The sequence below is a fragment of the Lucilia cuprina genome, chromosome X (genome assembly GCF_022045245.1).
Source record: "Lucilia cuprina isolate Lc7/37 chromosome X, ASM2204524v1, whole genome shotgun sequence".
In the NCBI taxonomy this organism is placed as follows: Eukaryota; Metazoa; Arthropoda; class Insecta; order Diptera; family Calliphoridae; genus Lucilia; species Lucilia cuprina.
In genome coordinates, this window is record NC_060949.1 from 5,992,475 (window position 1) to 6,016,270 (window position 23,796).

At 29.0% G+C, this 23,796-nt stretch overlaps 1 protein-coding gene and 1 long non-coding RNA gene across 3 annotated transcripts; one reads left to right on the plus strand and one right to left on the minus strand.

Annotated features, from left to right (window-relative positions):
• The first annotated feature begins 932 nt into the window (after positions 1–932).
• Positions 933–23,396, plus strand: LOC111678745 (calsyntenin-1). 2 transcript variants are annotated; one of them, XM_046945515.1, is made up of 10 exons: positions 933–952; positions 12,687–13,070; positions 14,966–15,609; positions 15,675–15,782; positions 15,909–17,145; positions 20,333–20,860; positions 22,657–22,740; positions 22,806–22,942; positions 23,052–23,175; positions 23,272–23,396. In XM_046945515.1, the coding sequence occupies exons 2-10, from the start codon at positions 12,887–12,889 to the stop codon at positions 23,346–23,348; spliced, it is 3,123 nt and encodes a 1,040-aa protein (XP_046801471.1). In that variant the 5' UTR covers positions 933–952; positions 12,687–12,886; the 3' UTR covers positions 23,349–23,396. The 2 variants fall into 2 exon arrangements, with proteins under 2 accessions (XP_046801471.1, XP_023295923.2); XM_023440155.2 differs by lacking the exon at positions 933–952 and adding an exon at positions 1,091–1,210.
• LOC124418656 lies at positions 1,419–2,408 on the minus strand. The gene is made up of 3 exons (XR_006940129.1): positions 2,163–2,408; positions 1,933–2,085; positions 1,419–1,811 (listed from the first exon to the last, which is right to left on the minus strand). It is a non-coding gene; the product is annotated as an uncharacterized LOC124418656 (long non-coding RNA).
• Positions 23,397–23,796: the final 400 nt, after the last annotated feature.

Consider the following 23,796-nt stretch of genomic DNA (forward strand, 5'->3'; position numbering starts at 1 on the left):
TTATGCAATTTTCCAAGAAATATAATGTTAAATATTCCATATAACCACTACCTACATAATGAGTTAATAAATGGGCAATAAAACATGTGTTCAAGGATTCCAAAAAAAATCGAATATTTTTGTGAAGTACCTGTAATTATCCTTTTTGGTTTTTTTCTAATTTTCTTGGAAATCATTAATGAGTTTTTACTTTTTTCTTATATTTGGTAAAAAATAATACATTCGAATATTTATGTGAGACACTGTACCTACGTGTAAATGAAAAAAAACCCTGAGGGCTCATTTGAGAGCTGGTTGCATATGAATGATTTTAATGCGTAAATTTTAAATTTGACTGAATAACCCTATTAAAAACCGGACTTTCATTTGGGGAGCTTGAAGCCCCTTCGTAAATTAAATAGTAAAATGGTATATCTGTCATTATATTATTAGAACCTTGACATTATAAATGTTCATATGAATGTCAAGGCTCTAATATATCGGGGCTGCTTGGAACCATATGCATATGTACAAGAATTAAAAACACATTTTCGTGCATCTGAGAAACTGCTAGATTATTCATACATAGATATATAGAATAATCTAACAGTTTGCTTGACATCTACCATATGTTACATATTGTAAAGCTAGAAAACTATTGTAGTTAATACCTTCGAAATCGTTAAGTGGTTCTTATTTGTATTGCTTTTAGGGTAGCAAAGCACACTGGGTATAGCTAGTAAGCGATATTCAGCATTTTGCTTCCATTCTACTTCACGATTATTTTACTTTAATGTAATTGACATCACTAATTAGTTAGTTTTGTGAGGGATGAATTTTCTACAGATACATTATGAGTAAGCTATACAACAACTATCTAGATACATATACACATAATATTGTGACATCTCTGGATTTAGAATACCTACCTGCATTACAACAATTGATGCTGAATGGGTGCATAAACTCTATAGTAAATATATTCGAACTCTTCACACTTCTTACAGCTAAACGTTCCAAGAAAACTAATATATATATATAAAATATATACATATATAGATGGTATACATCTATCTTTGTTTTTGTCGTTCATTTGTTTTCATTTTTCACATTTATATTTTTTCTTAAGAAATCCAGTCAGTAATGTGTGTATCTGGATGTTATTGAATATAGTTCTTTTCTGGTTAAAAAAAATCTAAAATATACAAATTATTTTTGAAAGTTGAAAACGGTACGGAAAAAAGTATTCATATTTTAATGAAGGTTTAAAGATTTTGCTAATGAATAACAAAACGTAAAGTTAAATAAACAAATAAATTAAAAAAAAAAATAATAAATAAAAGTACATAAAAATATTAAAAAATAAACTTTTATAAAAAGAGGACATTATACATACAAATACATACCTATATGTATTTATATTTATATATACATTTGTATATATACCGATTTTATTATTCAGAAAATTATAAACAGTGCAAGTGAAATTACAAAATATTTTACACAATTCATATAAAATGGGTTTTTTCTTAAAAGACTTTTTGGCTTTTTTTATTTTAGTTAACATAAAAACAAGGATATCATTAAGTGAGTAAGGGCAGGTTCATTTCTCCTCCAGCAAACAGTTATATTATTTATAAATAAATGCTTATACAACTGTACAGGTTTAAATAAATAAAAATGTTGTAAGAATATGTTGTCCAAAAAAATAAGCTGTTACTCGTTTCAATTGAAAACGTTTAACTGCCGGGACGAATATCGATTATTTTCATTTGTATAGCCTTTGTTGTATGTTATCGTGCAGAACAAAAACAAAATGTTTTATTATTTTCCTAAAAAAACAATTATTGAAATCATAAAGTTGCTTTAGTCTAAATCTCTAAAAATCTGTTGGACAAAATTTTAATATGTATGTGTTTTGTAATAAATCGATTTATCTATTCTTTTGAGTACCTCTTTTTACACATCATTATCATCATGTACCGATTAATTTCTCAATGTCAAATAATAATATCCACAAATCTGTTTCTGTTAAGTCCATGTGTATATAGAACGGTGAGCAAATGTCAATTGTAACTATATGTAGCATCGCCTTTTTATGAGCACCTTTAAACAAAAAAAAAGAAAATAAAAAACAGTCAAGATGAATAACATTTTAGTTTTATAGTGTGTAACATACGCACTTTTGGTTCAACAAAGTACAAATGCTTGACGCGTGTCGTCCGTCCTACGGCAAAACTATTTCAATATTTTGTATTTCTTACAACATATTATGTTATGAGTAATATCATCATTATAAAAATCAAAACAACTATAATAAAACCAAATAATTAATAAATTAAATAAAAAATATTAATAAGTAGTCATTTTGAAAATACGACTAAGTGCTGATGTCATGCCTTAAACAAAAATAAATTAAATCTGTTGAAGTTTTGTAAAAAATATATTTGTTTTGTAAACAAATTGTTATATATTGATAATATTTCTAAACAAATAAAATTCAATTAGCCCAAATTGCCATATCTAAAGTAAGGGCTCTTTGTGGTAAAATCGTAGCAAAAATATGTAAAAACAACGAAGATGATACAGTCGGTCAGGTCCGACCATAAAATACCTTGCATCAGTTATTATAATTATTTAATTTTATACAGTAAATAACGATTTCGTTGTTTATCGCTAATGTTGGATTTTACTTCATATCCTACGTATTTAAGATATTCCTTAACTATTTTTGACAGATTTTCTGAAAGGTATTTTTTATTGGAGCTACATACATTGATTTAAAAATAACCTATCCAAATAAAATTGCATAAATAGTATCCATGTCGATTTTTTAAGGGATACTAATATAATGGTTTCCCGGTTTAATATACTCAGTTTAGCGAATTCGTGATTTAACAAAAGTGTTATTTATTTCCATTGATTACCTAAAATTAGGAATGAATGTGTAAATTTAGTACACGATATAAAAAGTGGTGAAAATAATACAAAAGAGCATTTCATTCTTATCCAAAAGCTATTAAAAATTAAGATTATAAATTCAACAAGTTGGGTATACAGTACTTTTCACTAATAGTCACAACAATTAATTAACAAATTGTGCACTATATTGCTAAGGTACCTATAATAAAATTCTTTTTATTCAATTATTGTGAATATAAAAATGTAAATAAAAATTACTGTTTATTAACCAAATAAATAAAGGGTTCATAAGTTCTTTAAATTTTAAAATCAACTTTAGTCGAAAATTATTTTCTTTAAAAAACTATTTAATTTCAATAAATTTCCATTATTTTAGAGTTTACTGAACCTAAAATTTTTTCACCCATATCTAAAAACTCCTTTTTAGATTAGTCCGAATGTCTATCTCTAAAGCTACGTTCACACATATCAAATATTTGACGGAAACGATGTAACCTCTAAAAAATAGAGATATTGATTTTGTATCTCTGACGACATCATTTTAGAACATCTTTATTGTACGTTTTGAAATTTTTGCAATTGCAGAAATCAAAAATAATTTACAAAAAATAGTGGTTACGTCATTTTGGTCAAATATTTAATAGATCTATGGAAAAGGACAAAAGTTCTAAAATTTCTTATCCGAATGACATCTTTGCTTAATAAATAAATATAGTGAAAATTACATGTTTTTTAATCTTCTATGTTAATATTTTTAGCAAAATATAAATTTATTTAGTTTTAATTAAATAGCATTAAATGTATTTTAAAGTATACGTTCGCTGTTGTTATTTCCTTCAACTGTGGGTGTCTATTTAATTACTATAGTGGGAAGGGTTTTATACGTTTGTGCTGATGTTTGCAACACACAAAAATATTGGTCCAATACCCACCTTAAAGTATACCGATCGATTCATTCATCATTTTTGGAGTCGATTAAGACAGGTCCGTCCGTCCATGTAAATTATGTGCGCAAGGTACAGGCCGCAATTTTGAATTTAATTTGATAAAATTTGGACCAAGCATGAAATCGGTCCATTATTTCACCTAGCCCCGAACCTCCCGATTTGGGCTTTTTATGACATAATTACGTCAAATATACTATTATCTCTCTAAAAATTGGCACAAATATGTTTTATATAAGTATTAATGGCACTGCAGATTTTCGTAATGATCGGTCTTTATTTGCCCCTAGCCCACATACAAACCCCCCTTCAAAAATTTAAACGTCAAAAATTGACTTGTAACCATTTGTATCGCAATGAAACTGTTTGTGATTTCGAATACTTATGTTTTCGAAGAAAAGTTTTACTTGAAAAAATGTTTTTGAAATAATTTTCGATTGTGGCTATATCCTGAATTATATTTATATAATTTGCCTTTTAATAACCATAGAAATGTGCACATATGTATGTGAAAAGTACTTATATGAAAAATTAATTATAAAATAAACTTTTTGTATGAATTTGATTCAACGAGACTTTTATAACTAATGAAATTGAATATACCAGTAATATGACTATAACTTATGTGGCTAGAAAAAAGTACTGTATATATTTTTCTAAATCTTTAATTTTTGTTTATTTCTAAATTTTGCAAAGTGCTGCTCGTTAGAAGGGTATAAAAAAAGTTTTCCGATCCCATAAGGTATATATATTCAGGACGTAGCAGAGTAGATTAAGCCATGTCCGTCTGTATGTTTATTGAAATCAGTTTTCAGAAGACCCCAGACATCTTCGAGATCAAAATCTTTAATACTTCGGTTAAACATGCTTTCGAAGGTTGCTATTTGAAACAAGTGATAGTTTATGCGATTAAAGGAATGGTACCCTAAGATCATGATCACTCGTCAAATAAAGTGATCGTTTTTCAGAAAATTTGTTTGTTTGGTTTGTGCACGACGTTTTTAAAATACACAGTTAGTCAGGGTCAGTTATAAACCCATCCACATAAAATTAGGTTAAGATTCGTATTTTTAAGCTAGAAATGAGGGTTAAAGTAATTTTCTAAAGGAGACCTTATATAGGGTTGGGTTATTTATGTTGAATTTCATCGCTCTGCTCGAACTTTTAAAACTCCCATGTGAACTCTTTCGTGATTTCAACAGACAGACGGACGGTCTGAATTTAATAAAGACATTTACGGGTCTACGACCAATATTTCAATGTGTACAAACGGATAATGGTGGGTATAATCAGCAAAATCGATATTTTAATGACGGATATATGAGCAAAAATATTAGACAACTTCTGAAAATTTCATCAAAAAAAGAAAAATTTTTTATGCTTTGATAAATAAGCAACAATAACACTGTGTATTGGAAAAAATATGTATGTTTGGATGTATTTGTTTTGTGCTTTGTATTTTGTTTTGTATGTTTGGATGTATATTGGTTTCATTGCTTTGTGTATATATGGATGTAGGTAAGATTCATTGAGTTGTGTATTTTGTTTTTATACCCTCCACCACCATAAGTGGTGATAGAGGGTATATATAACTTTGACATTCCGTGTGTAACACCAAGAAATATTCATCTGAGACCCAACAAAGTATATACATATATTCTGGGTCTTCATCAAATTCTGAAAAAAAGAACGAAGCAATTTAATTTAACCGAATTCACCCAAAATCTTCTTCATTTTCATAAGTTGTTTGGTATTGAAAATGAGAAAAATCGGTTCACACCGGGAAAAGTTATGAATCAAAATTTAAAAAAACCTCTTGATCTCTGCCGAAAATTGCTGAAGTCGGTCCACAATTTTATATACCTCCCATACAAAAGTACAAATTCTCGGAAAATAGGTTTTTTGTTAATAACTTCCGTCACAATGTCGATATCTTCACTTCGAGAAAAAAGTTTCTATGATCTATTTGGTCATAGCTCCCATAAAAGGTGCCTTCCCGAAAATCACTTAAACGCGCATAATTCATTACTAAATTAAAATATGCATACAAAATTTGCTATTGCTCTCACATACAGAAACATTACTGTTAAATTTTTTCCGATCCGTGCATAATTGGTCATAGCTCCCATACAAAGTCCCCTTACTAGATCCAGCTCCTAAAAGCGCTTTAACAGTGTTTAAAGAGCATTATCAATTTGTGTTGAACAAAGTTTTGTGTAGAACAAAATTATATATAAATTTGTATTTTGAAAATCCTTAAATCTTTCACAAATGCATACATACAAATTATTAAATATTGCTAAGCGCTATAAAAATATAGAGAAAATGGCGTTTATAAGGTTCAATAAATCTTGGAATTGTAATAGATTTGGGATTTCTTCTATTTAAGACATGATAAAACTTATTTCTATAAATATTTTATCAATTAGAAAAGTAATAACATAAAAGTAGCTGGTGGAGGGTATTTAAGATTCGGCACAGCCGAATATAGCATTCTAACTTGTTTTGGTGTACATTTAAGTGGGGCATTAGGTTTGTGCGGATGATTGTAACGCACAATAATATTGGTTTTATACCCACCTTAAAGTCAATTTAGGTCCATTATTTCACATAGCAATCATACAAGTAAAACCACCGTATAGGGCTTTAAAGTTCATAATTTCATGAATTTATAGGGCCTAATTTGACACTAGCCCCTATAAAAGCCCCCTCCAAAATTTGACTTAAATGTCCACAATTTTATTCAACAATAAATAAGTATATCAGAGACACATTTTATTTTTGTAACAGTTGCAGGGTATTATATAGTCGGCCTCGCCCGACTACCATTTCTTCCTTTTTTGTGTTTTATTTCAGCGTAGTTATTGTTTCATTTGTTCTACAATCGATATAATAATGATATAAAATTAATATTTTTTAAGTACACTCTTGTGTAGGATATATAATAGCACTCTTACTTATTTAATTGTAAAACAGGCAATAAAATTAAAAAAATACATATTTTGTATGTATAAGATTAATGTTTAAAATATACAAAAATTAAAAAAGCTTATGTGCTCTAAAATCTTGAAATCCAAATCATGCAGAATTATTTTATTATGGGTAAAAAATCGGTACCAAAATCGGTCCGTGTGTCTGTTGAAATCACGTTAGGGTCCACACGAGAGGAGGTCTATAATTGATCTACTCCTTATAAGGTCCCCTTCAGAAAATGGCTTAAAAGTTCGAGTATAGCGATGAATTCCATCATAAATGTGTTTCATATGACACAAAATCTACCTACCAAATATTTATGAGGATAGGTCCATAATTGACCCTATCCCCCATATAAGGTCCCCTTCAGGAAATGACTTTAACGCACATTACTGGATGAAAATACGAGTTGAGCGATGAAATATGATATAAGTTAGTTTCTTACGAGCCAAAACCTCTCTACCAAATTATATGTGGATCGCTCTATAATTGACCCTACCCCCTATAAGGTCCCCTTCAGAAAATTGCTCTCACCTTTATAACTGGCTTAAAAGTACAATTATAGCGATGAAATTTGACATAAGTAAGTCTGTTATGAACAAAAACTCCCACTGAATTTTATGAGGATCGGTCCATAGTTGACCCTACCCCCATATAAGGTTCCCTTCAGAAAATAACCTTAACGTCCTTCCTACCTGATTGCATGCGTAAAGTATCCGTAGCTTACTCTACCCAAATGGGGGTGTCACCAAATGTCTTCATGATATTTATTGGTTATTTGAATCTAAAATTGAATTTCATTAAAGTAGTTCTTTGTGATCGATTGTATTTTTCGTTTATATGTCAAAATAAACAATTGACAACCCTAAAATTTCTTACAACAATCGAAAAACATATATGTTCAATTCACAATTAAGTTGTATATTGTATCTACTAAAATGCAGTAACAGTGATTGTGAACAGATTTTTGTAGCAAGTCATAACTTTATGTTCACAATAAAAAAACAATCAAAACAAACAATGTCTAAAGTAAAAAAACAAATAATATTAAACTAATTAAACGAGCAAAATAAACCAAATTAATTTCTTTTTATTTAAAATTCTATTATTTTCATTATTCCACATTTTAAACTAATAAATAGTTTTTAACAAAATTTTATTTTTGTTTTGGTAAACAGCTGTTTGTTTGTAATTTCTGTGTTACCACTTTATCGTTTTTTATGCCAAAATCGATTGAATTTTTTATTTATATGATGAAATAAACAATTGACAACACTGAATTTTCTTACGACATTCGAAAAACATATGAAAAATTGTCGTAAGAGTTGTATTCGTAAGAGTTGTATGACTATTGTAGCAGCTGCTGACATACAACGCAACAACATCGAATGTGAATTGAACAATAAAAATTGTCGTAGGGGTTGTATAGAGCAAATATAGATAATACCAACATTGCATACAATGCTACAACGTCGATTGTACATTAAACAATACCATATTGAATGTTGCACTAGATGTGTGCTTTTGAATGTTAAAAGATAATTCAAAATTTTGGAGCCTATTTTGAGCTTTACAAAAATGTTGTTTAAATTTAATTTATTGCTATATGTTATTGTACACATATAAAATTATTATTAAATTATTTTTTAAAATTGGCATACGCTTTCATTTGCATCTTAATTTGTGAAAATATCAATTTCCCTTTTAAAGTTACAGCGATAGCTCTGACACGAACTATAATTTTTCGAATAATAGAAATGCGTATAAAATTCTATGTATTTCTTTCTACAGATATATATTTGGATTTCTGTGTTTTTCGTTATGTATGTTTAGATGTCTGTTGGTTTAGATGCCTTGTGTATTTTGTTTTTTATTTCGTTTAGCGTTGATGGTACGGTTTGATAGTGGGTTTATAAGATTAGGGGCGAAGTCGTATATAATACTCTTACTTGTTGTACTTTATTTAGTACAAGCTTTAACCAGTGTGCTTTGCTACCTGTATAAATAACAGTATAAATAAAAACCTAATTAACGATTTAGAAGATTTTAACTACAATAGTTTTCCAGATTTATAATATGTTACATATGAGAGATGCCAAGCAAATTACTGCAAGTTCGAACATTTCTATCTATTTTTATACCCTTCACTTTCGTGAGAAGGGTATATGTAAGTTTGTCATTTCGTTTGTAATTTCTATAATATAATTTTCCGACCCTATAAAGTATATATATTCTTGATCCTTATAGATCCTTATAGTCTGTCTGTTGAAATCAGTTTTTAGAGGACCCCAGATATCGGCGAGATCCGAATCTTCAATAGTTCTATTAGACATGCTTTCGAGAAGATCGCTATTTAAAATCAGCAAAATCGGTCGGTAAATAACGGAGATATGAGCAAAAATCCGAGACAACCTCTGAAAATTTCATCAAAAAATTGTTAAAAAAGCAACAAAAACACTGTACATAGAAAAAGATGTACACGTGTGTGTGTAGATGTATTTGGTTTTATTCAGCTGTGTATTTTTTTTTGTATGTTTGGAATCCAAACATACAAAAAATACACACCAAAAAAATATGATTTGCATTTTTTGTTAAAATAAAATAATTTTCCCTTTTGTTTTGCAAATATATTTTTTAATGAATAGAAAAAAGTATTTAAAACGTTTTCAATTATATGAGAGTAGATTGTGAGTTATTATACAATAATTTTTATGCGAATAATGTAAGTTTGAAATTTAAAATTAACACAAATTTTTTCCAAGTGCTTTTTAAAACAATTTTTTACGATAAACAAAAACAAAATCTACGTCTCGTCAATGTTTACCAGCAATGAATCAGAGGTCGAAGTCGACCGGCTTCGAGTCGGAGCTTAGCCGCCGCCGAAACATTCGGCTTAAATCGACTCAATTTTTTTTAATGTTTTTATTAACTAGACTGTAAGATCAATTATGTTTAAAATACACTATGGTGAAGGGTATATAAGATTCGGCACAGCCGAATATAGCACTCTTACTTGTTGAAAATAAATTTATTTTTTTATTTTAATTTCGGATTAATCACATAAGGTCGATATGTTGTGAAATACACTATAACTAATTTTGGTATACGTAATTCCATTATGGAATATGAAAATACGCGATATTCATTCAGTAAAGAAATATGTGCGATTACGCGGAAATGGACTTCTTATGGGAGCTTTGCTCATTTATGGACCAATATGAAAAACACTAAGCATAGTATTATATTGTATACGGAACATATTTATGTTGAATATTAATCTAATATATAATAAGGTGAATTTTGTAAGTGGAAATTATATGCTAGGTATGGCCAATTATGGACCATACGCATCTACCAACGTTAGTAATATGATTTCTGATCAAATTATATATACTGTATATCAAATTTTGTAGATGAACCGCCGAAATTAATAAATATATTTCCGAAAATATGTATGGAAGCTATGGGAAATTTTGGATCGATTCATCGAATTATTTTACGTAGTTTCTGAGTAAAAAATTTTGAAAAAGCGTAATTTTTTTATAAGGTGTTCTAAAATTTTTCCTCAACTTTTTGCGCTGATTTTAAATCCCAAACTGATTAAGACAATAATGAATATACTGTGCGTCAAATAATAGTTTTCACACACAAATACTACCATAATATTTCCCAGACCTTTTTAAATCGCTTTCATCAATAAACTTTTTTTCTTGATTTGTATAATAAATATTTAAAATAAATATTATTTTTGATTTTTATTCCTTTTTTTCAATAAAAAATTATTTATGATTTTTTTAGTAATACTCACTCAGTAATTTTTATTTATTCAAACAAAAAATAGAAATCAATCAATGTTTTTTATTTGTCAAAATAAGGAATAAAAATCACCTAAAGAATTTTCCAATTTTCAAATATAATTTCTGCACAATCTTAGCAAATTTGGTCAATGATATTAGTGGTAAAGAAATTTTACCAATTTTAAGCAATCTCTGTTTAAATCCGATAATTTTTACTGTGTTTTAAATGGTAAATACATTAATTATATTAAATTTAGTGTGGACAACTTTGACTTCATAAAAATATTTTTGGATAAAATAGGCGGAATGGCTATATTGGGCGTAGCACCTTCCAAATAAAGAATATCTTAAATCAATATATCTGAGAAAATATAACACATAGAATCTTCAAATGTTGTCGGAACCATTTTAGTGTCAATATGATTATTTAAAGAAAAAGGGGCGTAGCTTAAAATTTAGCAAGAAGAACTTTAATATTCATCTGAACATTTTGAGGAAAAAGGGCGGACATTTATCACGAGGCTTGGAACTTTCCATTTGAATTAAATAGAAACATCTGAAAAAATCTGAAAAACTATTGGAGCTAAAATTTTCAAAAATCATATATATGAAAAAATATATATATGAAAAACTTTGACATTTAGAGACAATTGGGCCGCCTTTTTATTTCCCATATGAATTAAATACAAAATTTCGTACATCTAAGAAATTGTTGTGTTATTAAAATTTTTCATAGGTTACATTAAAATTTAAATTATAGTTTGGAAAAATTGGCGAACTTGCAATAATTTGCGTGGTATCCCCAAAATGTAAAAGAAGTATATCTGGAAATCTTAGAATCTTTAGAATCTTCAAAATCGTAAAGTTTTTTATATACATTAATTTTACATTACATTAAGTTTTTCTGGAAAATTAAAAATTTGTTAAAAAAAAAGAAATTTGTCTTTACAATGAGTGGACCGATTGACACTAAATTTGGAAAAGAGTTTTTGGCTCGTAAGGAAGTTACTTATGTCGAATTTCATTGTTATGTCTGCCAAAGCTGTAGTGGGGGCCACTTGTATGTTGGCTAGCTATTGCGAAAAAGTAAATTTATATATTTTTGCAAAGCATAAATGGGAATTTTATATTTTCTTCTAGTAAATGTCCTATGTGACTTTAATTTTAAATTTCGCTGTATAAAATCTTAATCCCAATACCTTATATATAAGGAACGCACAACAGGCCCGATAGAGGCCTAGGTGCATTTCTTACGATTTGATGTATATACATCCTTCTTTCATTGTTACCATTATTTAGTTTGATGTATATACATCCTCCTTTCATACTAAATAATACTAATAATATAATAATGGCCGACAATATGATACCCTACACCAGTCAGTATGTTAAAAATGTGGATTATTTTTTTAAAAATTAATTTAGAAACAAGTATGAATGTAAAGTCGTGCGTGGCTGCCATATGATATCCTACACCAGTCATTAATAAACGTGATAAGCTCAAAATGCGTTGCCAATAGTGATGTTACCACGTTTGTTAACATTTAGATAACGGATATGCATAAAGTTTAGATTGCGAAAACGAATTATTGCAATGTTGAAAAGTTACATGTTGTAGAAAATCTCTTTTTTTGTCAACAATACGTAAAAATATTTCGAAATAAAGTTAAAAACCCAATTGTATGCTTCATTAAAAAAAATAATCCTAATTTTAAGAGAAGATACAAGTGCATTTAAATTTTTGTTTGTATCACTAATATTGTGTAATATAATTAGAAACCCTGTTTTAACATTCTGTCTGTATGTCATTTTAAGAGTAGATACAGGGGCATTAAAATTTTTGTTTATATCACTAACATTGTATAAGATAATAAGAAAACCTGTTTTAACGTTTTTCCCATTTTTAGAATTTTTAAAAACATTTTTAGTAACAAATCCCGGGATTAATTTTGAAAATTCCGGTGTTTAAGAAATTCTAATCCCGAAAATTTTCGCGATTTTTTGTGGAAATATAGAATTTCCCTATTTATAAACAAATCAAAAAATATTCTTCTTTTTCTTTTTCTTTTAGAAAACTATTTGAACCCGAAATTTTTTTAACTAAGCTCATGGATGGCTGATTTTAAGGGAAAGGTGTGGAAAAATAAGTGACTTTCCCTTAAATAGATAACAATAAACAATAAGGTTTAAATAAAAGACGTCCTTTAAATAAAAAAGTAATAATATAAACACATTACAATAATATAAAATCAATTCATATCATCAATTAAAATGAGTCGAATGTTGCTTCTGATGACAATATGTTTTCTCTTTGACGTAAACATAATACAGAAAACATATGCTTCTTTTTCTGCATCTTCGTCTTCATTATCCTCATCATCTTCGTCGACATTATATAAATATCAAACAAACTCAATATCTAGTGAGAACGACGATGATTATCTTTCACAGAAAGGTAATGTATAATTAACACTTAATATTTATTGATGAAAACCTTATTAAAACGATCATATATCAATACTGATCACCAGGGATTTCATGCCTTTAAAAATTAAATATATGCGCTATAATATACACTATAAAATGAGAAAATATCTACTAAAAATGTGCACCAAGAAGTATTTCTTTCTTTCTACATATTAATAGATATTCAGATCTTTTTGAAAACAAATATACAGGTTTTTAAATACTTATGTACTATAATACCACTTTACGGAACCACGACCTCGAGTATGACAAATATAAAAACTGAAAGTGGAAAGCTTGATAGCAATTCTAATAAAATTAGGTGAATGAATGTATTTTGGTATAACTATATATCTTCCGATTTTTATCGTTTGGTAATGTTTTAAGGAAATTATGGACACACAGATAGACAGACTCAGAAAATAATACTGAACCTATACTTAGCAGGACAACATCAAAGTACCTACCGCACTATTGTGGTTTTAAAAATTAAATAGAACTATGTAAAATTGTATTTCACAGAACCTAGTATTTTATTTTAAATCGAAATTTGTTGATATTTATTAAAAAAAACCTAATATGTAAATACAAAATTTATTTTAAAAATATGAAATACAGAGAAATATGCAAAATATATACAATTTAAAGCATAAAACTAGTTAAAAGTTATTTTGAATTACTGACTCAAAACATGCATTTGCATAGAAATCATTGCCCTGGTGATCACATTCGATATTACATACATATACAAGCAGAGAAAAAACATGACTGTGGTAACCATGTTCTAAGAGCAACATATTATTGTTAAAATTATGATTGTAGTCTAAATATATTATTTAAAATTTTAAAATATCATATTATGTTTAAACACGGTTAAAATATTTTATCATAATACATTTTATTTTATCATAATACATTTTATTTTATCATAATACATTTTATTTTATCATAATACATTTTATTTTATCATAATACATTTTATTTTATCATAATACATTTTATTTACCATAATATTGTTCGTTATACGTGACTATATTATGATCCAATGTGATCATAATTTCGTTAAAAAATATATATGTATTACAAATTCCAAAAAAGTTAAGGATATATAAATAAAGATAATGCCTAAATATATTTACAATACATGACACAATTCACAAATTTAATTTTGGTTCACAAAAACAAGACTGCATTATTCTATACAAAGTGAAATACTTATAACCCAAATGAGAATTATTTCAAATCATTGTTGCCTAAAACAACACACACAATAAAGCAAATCTGTGTGAGACAGCAGACATAGAACAACATAACTTATAATGGTTATATAACATATAACAACATAACATATAATGATTATATGGATGTTTAAATGGTTGTAAATAACATAATATGTTTTTATTGTTACCATTATTTAGTTATTGAAAAAATAATTATGTTTCAAATTTATAATGAAAATATTTACAGTAACAACAATATTGTTTAAATCGAATGAAAATAACAATTATATGTTTTTAATAACAATATATTGTTACAGTGAACATAGTTTAGTTATAGTAACCATGTCGAAACATGTTTTTTCTCTGTGTGTGTATATATGAAGTTAATATGTATGCTAAAAGCAAGGAATGTCTATAATTTTATGGCGTTTATTTATCTGACTTGATAAATTTTGTTTGGCTATGTTTTTCTTTAAAAACATTTTTGTGAAGGAAATAATAGTATTTCAATTTGCTATTAAGAACCTGAACGAATCACAAAATATATTGCATGAATCTTTAACATCAATCGGATTTGAATTAAAATAGTAAACGCCATAAATTATAGAATAAAGAACAAAAATATTTATTATGTATATAACTTGTATTGTTCTCTTAACGATAGAAAATGTTTTGGAAAAATCGTATCACGGTCTAATACGTGAAAATGAAACATCAGTGGAAATCACGCCACTGATTAAAGTGGATGAGGAGAAAATCTGCAATTTCCATATTATTAAGAAGCCATATCATGAAATACCATTCCAAATTGAATTAATAAACAATTTGGGCATTTTAAAAGCACGTCGCACTTTAAATTGCGAGAAGCGCAAAAGCTATCATTTTGAAATTGTTGCGGTATTCTGCGATGGCACTCATTCTGCTGCTGCGAATGTCCACATCGCCGTTATCGATGTTAATGAATATGCTCCTACATTTTTGCAGCCGTCCTACGTGTGCGAAGCCGACGAAGGTCGCCTATATAAGGAGATCATTCGAGTTGAGGCCATTGACAAAGATTGTACACCCCTGTATGGTGATGTGTGCAAATATGAATTACTTAACAAAGACCAACCATTTACTATAGACAACGAAGGTTCAATCAAGAATACCGAACCGTTGTCGCATAAAGTGTCTCACAACTATATACTATCGGTGGTTGCTTATGATTGCGCCATGAAACAATCATCGCCCATTATGGTAAGCATAAAAGTGCGACGTGTTTGCGAAGCGAAATTTTTGGGTATTCCCGCGAGAATCGATTACACGGTATGGATTATTGAATTTAAGTCAATTTGAATACATTTGTATATTTAATTGTGCAATTTTTACAGACTTCATCCACGGAAAGTTTATCACTGTTTCCAAATGCCCGTTTGGAATTGTGTGACATGTATTGCGACAGTCAAAATCTAAATATACATACATCAATTTCCCTTAAAGTAAGTACGTCCATGAAAAATTACTATAACTATAATAACTATTTTAATAAATTTTAAGTATTAATAAAAACATTAATTTTGCTGATATGTATGTGTGTTCGTTTTTTTTTTTTAATTTTTTCGCAGACAAAACACATCTCATTTGGTTGCGACCGGGACATAACAAACTGTTCTCAACATTTGACATTAGTAGACTTATTACCAAGAAATGCAGAATGGACTCGAGATTTATCATACGATGAGGGATCTGAGCCTATTTTTCATTTCGATGGATCATCGGGTGTAATCATACCAGATAAACAGATTGCGCGTCATGATTTTTCGCAACGTCCTTTCAGTATTATAACCATATTTAGGCACTTTAGCGGATCAAGCGGAGATAATAAGCATGTAAAAGAACATATTGTTTGCAGTGCTGATGACCATAAAATGAATCGTCATCATATGGCTCTATTTGTTAGAAATTGCCGTTTAATACTGCTATTAAGAAAGAATTTTAATGAAGGAGATTTGAATATATTTAGCCCAGCCGAATGGCGTTGGAAAATACCTCAAGTTTGCGATAATGAATGGCATCATTACGTATTAAATGTTGATCAAAATTCAAAGGTAGAGCTGTATGTTGATGGTGTACTTTTTGAAAATTCCCTAGAAGATCGTCATAATAATCCCGAAGTTATAGATGATTGGCCTTTACATGCGGCCCATGGCGTAAATACAACTCTGGCCGTTGGTGCTTGCTATCAGAGCAGTGAAAATCGACTAAAACATGGATTTAACGGTGACATATCGGAAATAAAAATTTCATTGAACGCCGTGCTAACAAATGATGACGTTAAATGCGGTACGAATTGTGCGGAACATCTGTTACCACCTCCTGAAACCCTTTTGGAACCAGAGTCACAAGTCCAAACAAATTCACAATTGAATGAAATTTACATTGAAGGACAGAGCAAGAGCAATGTAGAGCTCTTGCTGCAAAAAATTCAATACATAAACACAAAAGAAAATCCCACAATCGGACGTCGCAATATTGAGGTGCGAACCACAATGATGTGCATTAATCAAAGTGCTATTCGCTTGCCTACAGTTGAAACCTTTATCATGGTGAATGAACCAACCAGTCCTTTGGTGTTGGCAGCAAATTCTACTGCATTATACGCTGCACATATGCAAAGACTTGAAGCTTCTTACCCACTCAGTATGCAAAGCCTTTCATCTCGCAGAAACACCCCAGAAACGCCTACTACAACATTTATGACCCAAGCAAATCAAAAGCCTCAAGACTCATTGGCTTACAAAGTCCACACCGAGTCCAGTGTGAAATTTGATAAAGGCGAAAATTCCAAAATATTAATAACTGGTAATGAAATATATATTTTTGTACATTAAGGTGAGCGTGTATAGGCCGATACTCCCACAAGAAAATAAATTTCATATATTTATGGTCTATTTTATGAAAAAGCATCCTTAGGGAATTATAGTTCGCATTAAACCTGTTTATGTTAGATTTCAATGCTGCACTCATCTTTTTAAGCCAGTAATAAGTGAAATATTTTTTCTGAAGGGGATCATATCCTTACAAAAAATCTCGTAAAGTTCTCGTATTTTTAAGGCAGTAATGAGCATTAAAGTCATCTTCTTTAGGATGCCTTATATGGGGGGTTAGGAACAATTATGGACCAATCCTCAACTTTTTCTAAAAGGATTTTGATTGCTATTAAAATCGTTTAAGTCGGATTTTATCGCTGTACCTATAGCTTTAAGCCAGTAATGAGGTGTGAACCCATAAAATCAATCTTCTTTAGACTCTTTCGTTTTTCAAAAGGTATAGAAACATGAAATTAATTTCGGATAATAATAATAACCTGTAAAAAAGGACTTTATTGTACAGACTATTTTTTAACAAACCATGGTGCAGGGTATATAAGATTTGGCACAGCCGAATATAGCACTCTTATTTGTTTTTATGTACATTTTATTTAAATTAGTTCTTGCAATTTAAGGGAAACATAGCATTTTCCAAATAAATTTAAATTGATTTTACTTTGTTTAATTTTTTTCATACGATTTTGTATAAAAGACGTTTTGGTCGAAAAAATACTAAAATATAGAAGAGAGTTAGGTATCATGAAAGTCGTTTTAAAATATTTAACATATCTATTTGGCATTGAAAAATCCAGTATCAAAATTGACCCTTATCCTCTTGGAATTAAAATATTATATTTAAACGATTTTAAAGACAATATCTTTGGTTTAAAACGAAATAAAAAAATATCCTGCACTTAAATGAACTTCGAAGTTAGACATTTTTAACATGTTTTTAAATTATAAAGCGCGATATTTTTGGTCAAAATGGGATTCCGATCAAAAATTCATTGATTTGAGTCACACTTTCAAAACATAATATGTGTAGGAAATTTCAAGCAATTCGGAGATGGAGATGCTGTTTTTTGTCCGTTTTGATATGGATTCTTCCTATACTTTATAAGCTCTTCCTGAATTAACGATATACGTTTTCTAGAATATAGAGTATAATATTTACATCTAGCAAACTTATTTGCAGGTATTAACAGTAATTTTCTAAAGTGGTACATTAAATGTTTTTAAAAACCCGGTTTCGAATGCGGTTTTGCATATAAAACCAGGTTTTTATATACAAAAAATTTAATTTTATTAAATATGAAAATTAACAAGAATTTAAATAATTTAACATCCACATCATTAGTTTCAAAACTGAAATCAACATAAGATTTCATGAAAATGAACGATTATATGAGTCCACAGCAAACTCTTCGGACTCTGTTTTGATTGATTATTTCAAAACGTCTCCATTAGTAAGGTGCTTTTCCTAAACTTAAGGAAACTACTTTACTTTATTCTGCGTGCATTAAGTCTTATCATAAGTATCCTAGAAAATCTTTAGGGCCCAAGCTAGCTTAAGGAAATATCAAAACCGAACGAAAAGTCTCTAAAGTGCTTAAGAAAATCCGAAAAAAACTTTTAGGTGGCTTTACTTAAGTGCATTTAAAACAATTAAGCCCCATTTCTATATTTATGGGAATATATTTCATAATATTTTATCAAAATAAATTACTTCAACAAGAAAAAACCGGCTTGTCGAATACTTTAAAATATTCGAAACAAGTCGGTTTTATATCCACCATAAAAAATTAAGGCGGTATATTGTTTTTGTCATTCCGTTTGTAACACATCCCAATATTGACCATAAACCCACAAAAGTCCTAACGGAAAAAGCTAGAGGGTTGAAATACCAATAGATAAAAAATCTAATCCCTCAGAAAAAGATCTTAAATCTAATCCCTCAGAAATGATCTTAAAATATGGCTATAGCACTGAAATTCGACACAAATATCTTTACCGATACTTTTGAAATTGACTACACAGAAGTTTCTTACAAACCTAAATTTCAAGATAATAACAACCTAATGTTAGTAGGAGAACATTCCATTTACTCCATACGATTTGATGGTGGGTATATAAGATTCGGTATAGTCGGTAAATGTATGTAAATATACATATTTAAAAAAATATATTACTAAATAAAGTATAAAAATCGGGAGTGTCATTTTTGTTATTTTATTTGTGCCAATTTTTGAAGAGATAGTAGTATATATGATGTAATTATAGCATAAAAAGCCCAAAATGGGAGGATCGGTTTTATGAGGCTTACCATTTCTTTCTCTTGGTTCGAATTGTATCAATATTTGTTTTATTTTTGAGTTACAAACTTCTCACTATAGTGATGTGGGATAAAAATCATAAAAAGTAAATATGGCAACATTGTTATAACAATCCTAGAAAGAATTACTAAGATTCGACACTTCGAGATTATTTTTTCAATAAGTTCGGTTTAATACGATGTTATTAACGATATTATAGTTTTTGAGTTTTTCTAGATAACAACGATTTTTGTCACAAATTGAGCTTACTTTTTCAAGGAATTTTTAGGAATTTATTCCTTTTTATTATTTTTATATATAATTGTTTAATGTTAATAAAATTCAATAAAACTCATTAACTTTAAATTTTTCAAAACCTAAATTCAATAAAACTCATTAACTTTAAATTTTTCAAAACCTAAGTTCATCTTAAGACATGGTTTAACATATACGGTAAATACTTTTTTAAGTTGTTTTTCAGTTTATGTCAAATATGTATTTCACATAAAATTGAACGAAATCGTCGTATATCAATAAATGGCTTATGAAATAAACCGTGTATTGATATTGAAAATACTCCGAAAAATTAAAATTATTCTAAAACTTTTGCGTGATTACATGATGTTTAATTTATGTATATTTTTTTCCAAAAATATGAAAAAATAATAAAAACCTAAAAAACGACCTTTTAATTTAAACAAGTCACCCAATATTGACTTCAGTACAATTTGAGAAACGTTATGTTAGAATGATAAAAATTCCATTGTGGGGCTAGCCTAATGTAGATATGCCAATATTATTTATATGTGTATATTATATATATTTTAATTTTTTACTTTTAAATTATTTTCAAACATTTTTGTATAGGTAATTCCAATAATTTGGTGTCTTATCCGGAAATCAAGAGTGGCGTTCACATATTGGGCAACATCAATATTAGTATTGTTTCCTCATCGGGTGAACCGGTCTTACCACAATTACAAATATTAGACACATGTAGCGTTATTGTGTTTCCATCATTAAATCCAGATCACGAAGAAATCCAGGTGGACGGCGACGAAAATCTTTCTACAACACTAGACATCAAAACTAACATCAACAAGGACGGCGTCGAAATGATAGGACCTGATAGCATTTCTAATTACTTGGACGTCTTGAATGCGTTGGTGTACAGTAACAAAAAACCAGCATACTATCTAAATCGTGTATTCAAAGTCACTTGCTCTCAAATGAATTCTCAATTCAAAAGTGCAGAGTTCACACTCACATTGACAGTATTGCATCCCAAACAGGTTCCAGTGAATAATGGTCTTAAAACAACGACAGCACCAAGTTCTCTCACGGCCAATGGTGGTGTAATGCAAACAAATGTTGCAGATGGTATACAATACACAGGTAGGAAATATTATTATGCCTTAATATTAAAAAAGTTGTTAAATAAAATTATTGTCACTAAGATGAGGTCCTTATTATTATGAAGTTTTTATACCTACATACAATATTAAAATCCTAATATATAAACATATATAGAGTATCTGAAATATTCATATTTTGAAAGCCCACCTAAAGTGGAAATTCTGTGTTTGCTATATAAAATGTCCTAAATCCTTTTTTATACCTAATATATATTATAAATTATAAATATCTTTGTCTCTTCGTTTGTTTGTTCATTAATCACGCCTTAACGGCCAATTTTCTTGAACTTGGTCGAGAACAAGTTGGCGGGGACAAATAGGTGAAATAGTAATTTTTATAGTACATAAGTTTTTGTAAATCATCATTAAAATGGAAAAGGGGAAATATACAATTTGTTTTTAATTAATGTTCTAAAGGACTAATATTATCAACATAGATTTTTAAATCAGAATCACTTTCTGAGTCGATTTAGCTATGTCCGTCCTTCTGTCTGTCTGTCTGGTTGAAATCGTTCGTTATTTCGCCTAGCACCCATACAACCGAATCAGGCCTTTAGGCTCATAATTACGTTAAATGTACAATTATGTCAATATACATAAATAACTTTGAATCAGACGTTAATTCCTCTATCAAAATTTATAAAGATAAGCCCATATTTACCCTTACTCTCCTATGAGCCCTCTTGTATAAAATCTCTTTTTTGTCAAGAATACGTTCCACATTACGGTTAAAAAACAAATTAAATGCTTTTTTTTAAATTATCCACTTTTTTTAAATACTGACTGGTGTAGGGTATCATAAAGACGGTCATGTTCGACTATACAATCATACTTGTTATACCCTACACCACTTTAGTAGGGAGGGTATATTGTGTTTGTGCTGAAGTTTGTAACGCACAATAATATAAGTCCTACCCATCTTAAAGTATACCAATCGGATCAGAATCATTTTTTGAGTCGATTTAAACCTTGTAATCAAACTGCAGGCCGTAATTTTGGAGATAATTCAATGAAATTTGGTACATGATCTTCTATTGTCCGAGGGACGAACCCTATTGAAAATGCCAAATAGGACTTTTAAGTTTATAATTATGTTTAATATACTCGTATCTTGACAAAAACCTGCAAAGCCAAGTTCTATACTAGTCTTGATAACCCTGATGATCTTTATAATTATAGGGCCTAATTTGACCCTAGCCCCATATAAAAAGCCCCCATCAAAATTTTCCTTTAATATCCACAGTTTTATGAAACAATAAATGGCTTTAGCATATCTGAGGAAAGCCACAAATCAACTTTATTATGAAAACTAAATCACATTTTATTCGTATACAGGTGTAGGGTATTACATGCTATAACTTCTTACTTGTTTTTAATTTAATTTTAATTTTAACAAAATACATAAACTTGGGAAATTCAATGGAGAAATATTGTTGGAATTATATAAGAAATTTTTAAGACATCTAAAAGAAAGGGAAAAGAAAGAATACTTAATTATAATGTTATGAATTCACTTAAAATCCGGGCAACGCATAATACAAAAAGGCTTTTTCCGGTATTTAGGAAACAGGTTTTGCAGGTCTCAAACCGCGAATTTCTTGAATGCGTGTCTAAAAATTATTTTTGGCATGCGAAAAGATATCGCGTATAAAAATAGAATTCTGAAAATATACTTTACTGGAAAATGTTTAATGAAATACATTCATTAATGATTCAATTAGACTTAAAACACCAATTAAAAATATATATACTAAATGTATCCCTATTGTTTTTTAGAAAATAAGGTGTATGCTCATGCAATGACTCATCAGCATGATGCTCAAGAACCAAAATCTCGCATACATTCCATAACCCATAAAGGTAGTGTATATTTCATTTTTAAGATTTTATTTACCCTTATTTAAAACGTTTATTTTATTACACAGCTGAAAGTGCTCATCCTACAATGCTGATAATTTTAATATGCGTATTTTTAGTCATACTGTTAGGGGGTGTTTCAATTGCCCGCCTTAAAAATAATAGCAATCAAAAATTTACTGATAGACATCAGCCATGTCCTAAGGTAAGCAAAATATTTATAATAAGGCTTTGAATGACCATAAATTGAACAATATACATATTACAACAAGGTCGTTTCGTAATGTTAATCTGTGTATGTGTGTTATTTTTAGATTGCTGACGAGGCTTTAGTATGGGATGATTCCGCATTAACTATAACTATAAATCCCATGCAAAGTGATGCTGTTTCTGATGGCAGTTCAGATTCCGAAAATTCAGATTCTGAAGATGAAGATTGTACGTATTTTCAATGAATGATATTCTACATGAAATTTAATTAATTTGATAGGATGATGTTAATATTCTTGTTTTTCTTTTTCTTTGTCTTTTTAGTAGCTAAAGGCCGTTTTGCCAATGTCAGCCAACTAGAGTGGGATAATTCTAACATGTTTACCACGGCCGTAAATTAAAATAAACATACACTCATATACACAACCAGCTTAAAATAAAGAGTAGAGCTAAAAACAACTTAATACAAAAAACTTTATTTTTAAGAGCAACATATATAATACGTATATATAAAAAAGTATATATATATATATATATATATATAAACTTGATCTATTCTGGTCGGCTAACCCCGATCATATATTACTCTACACCAAACACACTCTTCATCATATGCAAAAAGCAGATACCATTAACGTTTGTATTGCTAGTCCAAGGTGACACATTTTATGTTGTTCTGGTATATGTAAATTAAAAAACATACTTTGCTTTTATGTTTAATTGAAGTCTTTCAGATTATTGCATTTCTTATGGAATATGTTATTGGGCAAGAAGTTCTCGATAGTTTACATACTTTTCGCTTTCAATATCATCTAGGATTATTTACTCAAATAGTAAAAAGAAATGTCA